The 7,579-nt window shown below is 38.3% G+C and overlaps 1 protein-coding gene across 2 annotated transcripts; it reads right to left on the bottom strand.

The window, feature by feature from the left end:
• Positions 1 to 380: 380 nt before the first annotated feature.
• Positions 381 to 6,981, bottom strand: LOC112524675 (transcription termination factor MTEF18, mitochondrial). 2 transcript variants are annotated; one of them, XM_025134612.1, is made up of 3 exons: positions 5,118 to 6,981; positions 990 to 1,034; positions 381 to 517 (listed from the first exon to the last, which is right to left on the bottom strand). In XM_025134612.1, the coding sequence occupies exon 1, from the start codon at positions 6,979 to 6,981 to the stop codon at positions 5,299 to 5,301; it is 1,683 nt and encodes a 560-aa protein (XP_024990380.1). In that variant the 3' UTR covers positions 381 to 517; positions 990 to 1,034; positions 5,118 to 5,298. The 2 variants fall into 2 exon arrangements, with proteins under 2 accessions (XP_024990380.1, XP_024990389.1); XM_025134621.1 differs by lacking the exon at positions 990 to 1,034.
• Positions 6,982 to 7,579: the final 598 nt, after the last annotated feature.

Below are 7,579 nucleotides of genomic sequence, written 5' to 3' on the forward strand. Positions count from 1 at the left end.
AGTACAGGAGCTCTTTCAGAGAAGGTTTAGCATATACAGCTTCGTTTCATCAAACACATGCATATGCACTTTAATGCAATCTGCAACGCCTTGGGGACCTGATAAACCGAAAAAGAAAGCTTTAAGCTTAATGGACTCAAAATTTACATGACGGGTAAAATAATAAATACGTCAAAAAATATGGTTAAGAGCATCCACAATAGAGCTTTTTGAAAACCTTTTCGGCCACCTAAGCTTGTGAAAAAGCTCTCGACAAAATACACCCTGCTTTTGCTTGTGTAGTTACCAGCTCTCAAAAACGCTTGTTTTTTTGCTGTTGGGTCCGCACTTTTTAGATAAAACTCCAAATACAGAAGTTCAACCGTTGTGGAAGCTCTAAAGTGAACCACATGAGCAAGCCCAGTTAGTCCACCATTGCTTAGCCTTTGAGTTGATGGATGACCATATATGCAAAGAACCAAAAGACCTCACTGCAGCCAGCATCATGGTTCCCAACTCTTTTTGCATCGAGTGTGACCTGAAAAAGCGAAGATCAATACTTTTGGAGTAGCAACGGGTTTATAAATAAACAACTCTTCATCATGATCATGGTTATGTTGTAGAAAACAAACCTGGTTATAAGAGAATCCAAAATGGTACAGCTAACCCAAGATCGTAGAGAATATTGAAGGTTGCGATTAGATCAACATGCCAATCTTCGTCCATTTGTGGCATTCGGTATGTGGATAATAAAAATACTCCCTCCCTCCCAAAAAAGGGTGCACAGTTCTATTTTAGTTTGTCACAAAATAAATGTCCACTTTTAAAAGTAAGTCTCTACTTTCCCATTATTATTGAGGGTAAAATTATCCATTACTTAATTAAAAAGTGTAACAATTTACACATTTGCAAAACTAAAACTGTGTGTCTTTTTCATTGTGGACATTTATTTTGGGACACAGGGAGTAGCATTCTACGCTCGACAGTCAATGGCATAATATTCTGAAAACCTCAATTGAACAGAGCACACAGCAGCAGTAGTACGCCATCAGCACCTACAAGAACAGAAGAAACTAAGAAAACAAGAACTTAATTGTGAGAGTATGCTTTTTTTTGGGGGGGCGGGGGAATTCCAACATATATTAAAGATAAAGTGTCAAAGTTTAGTCGACTAGGGATTGTAACACGTAGACGGGAAAAGATGTCCTAGAGTGTCATGTTATGTCCTAGATGGTGCTCTAATACCATATGAGAATGTGTGGAACCCCTAGATTACTCTCTAAAAAAGCCTTTGAAGAGAGAAGAGGGGTTCCAAAACATATATTGAAGAAAAAGTATCAACTCTAGCTAATGTGGACTCTACCATGCCCCCTCCAAGGGATGGTAGACAGACAAAGATGTGCAAAACGGTAGATCTTGACTCTTGATATCATGAGAATATGTGGAACCCCCAGATGACTCTCCCAAAGACCCCTTAAGGAGAGGAGGGTTTTTGACAATACCGTGTAAAGTTATGGAGTCTGATTAATTGGCAGTTGGGCCAAATATCAGAGAAAGGAAACTCTCAAGATTTGTGTCCGGACCACTTGGGAGTTTAACTTTTTTTCTTCTATAAATTTAATCTTATGTAATTGTAAACCCCAACCGTTAATATCAATAAAATCCCTACTAGTGTGGCCATGGACTAGCTTGATCAAACCGATCAAGTGAACCACGTAAAATCCTGTGTTCTTTTTTTTTTCTTGCTTTATCGTCGTTGTGTTCGTGTGAGTGATCTTGAGCATCATTTCCCAACAACTGGTATCAGAGCAAAGGTGAAAAAAAGAAGAAAATTCGGCAGCATATTCAGGCAACACGCAGTTTTGCCTATTCCCAGAGATTGAACGGTCGGATTGTCTGATTTTGGACAGTAGCTCCATAACATCAGGATCTATGTTTCCAACGGTTGGATCGTCGTTTGGAGATCCATAGGTCGTACAGTCTCTGTCGACCAGAAGACTGTTTTTTTCTAAGCAATGACAGAAGATGGAAAAGTAAAGATAGACAAGTTCGATGGCCACGATTTTGGATTCTGGAAGATGCCGATCGAAGATTACTTGTACCAAAAGAAACTTCATGAACCGCTGTCAGGAGCTAAATCAAAGAAGATGGAACAAGCCGATTGGAACCTGTTCGACCGTCAGGCATTGGGTGTGGTTTAGATTATCCTTAGCAAAGAATGTCGCATACAATATTGTTGGCGAGAAGACTACACATGGATTGCTGAAGGCGTTATCCAATGTGTATGAAAAACCTAGTGCTTCGAATAAGGTTTTTCTGATCCGTCAACTGCTGAATACGAAGATGAAGGAAGGAGCGTCTGTCACAGATCATGTAAATGAATTCAATTCAATATTGACAAGGTTAGCCTCTGTTGACATTAAATTAGATGATGAAGTACAAGTGTTGTTATTATTATCTTCTTTACCCGAGAGTTGTTCTGGCACGGTTACGGCGTTAGTAGTTCAACTGGAACTCAAGCTTACATTTGAAGGAATTTGATACTTGATTCTCGGAGAGGATATCCGTAGAATGAACTTTGGTGAAAGTTCGAGTTCCTTGCTAAGTGCAGAAGACAGGGGGCAAAAAAAAGGAAGAGGTTGATCGAAATCTAGAAAAAGAGGGCAATCGAAGAACAGGAAAGATATTACGTGTTAGAATTGCAAACAGAGTGGTCACTTCAAAACTAAGTGTACGGCAAGGCCAATCGAAAAAGGTGAGCAGGGAGTTAACGTAGCCTCTGAAGATTCTGATGACGCACTGATCTGTTGCGTTGACAGTCCAATTATTGAATCTTGGATTATGGATTTTGGGGATTCATTCCATGCCTCTCACAGCACGGACATGATGCAAAATTTCAAGGCTGAAAATTTTGGAAAGGTTCGGTTGGCAGATGATAAAACATTGGACATCAAGGGCATGGGTGACATAGTTACCAAAACTCCTCTTAGTACCGATTGGACGTTGAAGAACATGAGATACATTCCAGGTCTCAAGAGAATGTTGATCTCAGTTGGGCAGTTGGATGATCAGGGACATCACGTTGTCTTCGGAGACGATAAATGGAAAGTGGTAAAAGGTAATTTGGTTGTTGCCCATGGTTATAAGAAGGGGACTTTATACATGGCTGAAGTACCAACAAATGGAGTCAATGCAACTATGATGACATGGGGGGCTCTACATTGTGGCACCAAAGACTTAGGCACATGAGTGAGAAAGGTATGAAGATGCTAGCTTCAAAGTGTAAGATTTCAGGTCTGAATAATGTGGCAGTTGGTTTCTGTGAGCCTTGTGTTTACGGCAAACATAAAAAGATCACTTTTGCAAAATCAGGTATGACACGAAAATCTGAAAAGTTGGAGCTGGTTCATGCAGATGTCTACCGACCTACATCAGTTTCATCAATGGGCGGATCGAAGTACTACGTCACCTTCATCGATGATTCCACCAGAAAGAAAGGTATGTATTTATTTTCTGAAAAATAAATCTAATGTTTTTAATACTTTTAAGAAGTGGAAAGCTATTGTTGAAAATGAGACTAGCTTGATCAAACCGATCAAGTGAACCACCTAAAATCCTGTGTGTTCTTTCTTTTTTTGTTCTTACTATATCGTCACGGTGTTCGTGTAGAGTGATCTTGAGCATCGTTTCCCAACATAACGAAGATAAATTGTCCTAGTGATGTGGGATTCTAGCACGTCCCCTCCAACATAGGATAGATGGGCAAAGATGTCCCGAAATATCGAGTCCAGGGCAATGATGTCCCAGAGACATTGGCTCTGATACCATATAAGAATATGTGGAAATTCCCATATTACTTTTCAAAAGGGGCCATTGAGGAGAGAAGGTGGATTCCAACAGAAGTATCCAAATCATGCGAATGTGAGACTCTTAATGTTAATAATCGACTATATGCTTAATCTGGAAGAGCATAAATGTAGCAGAAGCCCAATGAAATTTACAATGTTGAGTGCTATGAATGAATAATCTGAGAGGAAATCTAAATCATAATAACTACCAACATTCTCTTCCTCCCTCCCTCATAACCATCACCAGATACATTATCATTAGCATAATCATCTGAAGACTTTAATGATTTGGTTATTGAACTTCCCTGGTTTTCGATTCTTTGGTGACTTAATCAAGCATTAAGCATCATAAATGTTGATGAAAATGATGACGTGGACAAAGTACAGTGGTTGATTTTGCAACAGATGAAATAAGAAGCTTGATTTTACACAATCGAGATTAGAGATAAAGAGTGCAATATCCATGGCAGCCTTCTGTCTGATTTCCAAACCTTCCCACCAAAGCCACCTCCAACAAGCACCAAGGTGCTATAAAACAGTAAATTACAATCAAAACCAACTGAACCCAATATATCCCACTTGAAAACAGATTTTGGGAGTGTAGGATTTAAGGTATTGATTAATATATTACAATGAACACTTCAATCGAGGATCTTAAATTCTTAAGAATCTGTGGCAGGACACTGGTAGTCTTTAAAATGATGCCATTGCAGTGGTCAAATTAGCATCATCGGCTTCAATGAATTCAACCTTAAATATTCAATTGTGGTTAGGATGATTAGTAGAAGGACCAGCCATACATGCTTATAGTTCCCCTGATTTTTTCCTTCATTTGGATGCAAGTTAGCATAGCTCATGCACATTTAGGTAGGGAGCACTTCAACGGCGATATTTTGGCAAAAGAAATGTATATTGCTCAACAGATGCAAATTGCACATATATACCTCAGTTACTTGTGGAGAAAAGGAATTATAAAAACACGAAAACAGTAATATGAGCATTAGAAAAGAAATTCTCAAAAGAAAAAGAAAACAAAAAGGACTACCTGTACCAAGTTTAGTACTAGTGCAACCAAGTTCTCTCCCCGTTCATCTTTTTGATCAATATTCAATAACAAAGTATAGTTTCACGGGGAGAAAGAATCTTCATACTTAAAATAATTACATTGTTACATCCCACTGAACCCCTACAACTTCGAGCATACAGGGAGAGCCCTTAAAAGTAAGCTATCACACTATTGAAAATTCCAACAAAAAATGAAATGAATCAAATCATGGTGAGAGGACATACTTTTTTAACCGTGAGTGTCTGATCCAGCTTGCACGCACCTCTACTAATCCCAAGCAGAGCCCTGAAGATAACAGTTGGAGAAATGCCCAATGCCCTTGAGGAGAGTCGAATTGGTAACCTATGGGGTTTCTTGGAAATTAGCATTCAGCATTCAGTGCTTAAAAGACTATAGGCTGCCACACTATGAAGTCTCTTGGAAACTAGCATAATCTCGGTTCATAAATAGTTCAAGCCACTTCTTTGGAGCAGCCGGGTGAATTCTATAAATACGAGCAATAAAGCGCACCTCACTAGTGGCAACAATGCTAGCAAGGGAATACTCTCTTTCACACAAACCGGTTTCCATAAGCCACATGTGAAATCTGTATCGGGGCTTTATTCTTTTCTCTAAGTCAAAGCAGAAATATGCTGGAAAGATGTCAAGATAGTTCAAGGAGGAGCCAATTTCGTGGCAAAGGAATTCAACTTTCTTCTCAAGGATTTCTGATTGTTGATTTAAAATCTTTGGTGACAAACTAATCATCTTACATAGCTTTGAAAATTCAATTCCGTTATGAATTAAGCAATCAAATCGGTCCTGTAACTGTCTACTGGTACCATGAACGTGTTTCAACACTTTTACAGTGAAACCATTCTCTCCGTATCCAATACTATGCAAGAATTCCAACTTACTTAAAGTGTGATTGTGGACTCTAGAAGATTGAATCGTCACCATGTCTTCAGCAAAATCTTGATCGCAATCTTCATGAGAACTGCCAATGGCATAACTAGTTAATAGATTATGACCGCCATCTCTTATCTTATCGAAGAACCATTGATTAAGATTCAGAGCTCTCATTACATGTGGAAGATTAGCTAGCCGATTTCTACCAAAAACATAAGGGTACTTCTTAATGACAAAATTCAAGTGTTCTTCAGACAACCCAAAGTGTCTTAGGAGTCCCACAACACAAAAAAGCGGACTTTTTAGATCAAATTCAAAGATTTTAGGTCCCAAAAGGAGTAAAGATGTGACCTCCTCATTTGTAACATGAAATCTACAAAAGTACTTGAGTTTTTCGGTTAAAGTTTCTTCCGGACATTGTACCAAAATCTTTTTACTTCTACCCATCATCTCCCATATGTCAAGTTTCCTGCAACCCAAGTCATAAAACATCCGAATCTTTCTACAAATCTCAATCCAAGCATCCACATTGCCCTCCACATCACTTATCAAATCAAAATCTATGACAATCCTCTTCAAATCATTGAAAAGTATCTCAACTTCACTATCCCCACTCAATAAATGAGGAAAAACCAAGCAAATCCCAATTAAAGATGAACTAGTGAACCCACAATTCATATACCTCCTCCAAATTTCCTTTAATTCACATGGGTCCTTATCAAAAATTGTTTTTTCTTCTTTATACAGCATTCCCAATTTATTCCAAGGAATCCCAAAACCGTAAAGCACACAAGCAGCATCAAACGCATTCAGATCTTCCGATAAAAAGAACTTACGAGCAGGCAAAAACCCATCAAGTTCATTAACATCAATGCCAATACTTTCAAAGAATAACTCAAATTCGTTAAGTGGATGGTACCTGAAGAACCTCTGCAAGGATTTGGAAAAATCTGATGTCGAAAATTTTACTTTAGATATAGCACCAGATAGGGAGACGATAGAGTACTTGCTGATGTTCTCCGCAAATGTGTAAGGTATAGTCCTGACGGCATGGAGGTAGTCTGTAAGGGCTTCTTGGGCTTGTCGGATGGCTTTGGCTCTGTATCTGTGAGGTATTTTTGAGAGAGATTGGAGGTTTTTAGCGGCGGAGGAATGGTGGCGATTGGTGGGGTAAGAAAGGATTGTACGCCGGAGAAGCATCATGCTTTGTTGAGTTCGACCCCAATCAGGGTTCTAGCTTTACACAATTTAAGGAGCAGATGATTTTTACACAGAATCATTAAAGCGGTCAGAATGACTAAGACGTCTTGACAGAGTACAAAATAAAATATAATTATTGATAATTGTTTATAATGAAATTAAGGCTCTTAATGATTAAGGAAGATCCATGATATAAAATCATTCAGAGGATTTTAGAACCATTAAGAGGTAGATTTTTTTTTGCCAAATAAGATTCACCTCTTAACGATTCAGAGATTGTCTTTTAATGGAACTATTAAGACGTAAACAAACAACCCCTACGACTGGATTAGATGAATTAACAAGGGAGTTTTGTTCAGGGTTCATCACTAAAATATATATCTTTAACCATCTTTTATGGGTTTTATCCCAAGGCTATGTTTTGCAAACCTGTATCCGATAACCTAACTGATGAATAAATTATGTTTGGTAAAATTAATTAATGAATAAATTATGTTCTTTGGCAAACTGGTAGCCGATAAATTAGCTGATAAATAAGTTATGTTTGGCAAAATTAGCTGATGAGCAAATTATGTTTGGCATAATTAGCTGATGAGCA

Source organism: Cynara cardunculus (genome assembly GCF_001531365.2).
Source record: "Cynara cardunculus var. scolymus isolate 2C chromosome LG 1, CcrdV1, whole genome shotgun sequence".
Classification (NCBI taxonomy): Eukaryota; Viridiplantae; Streptophyta; class Magnoliopsida; order Asterales; family Asteraceae; genus Cynara; species Cynara cardunculus.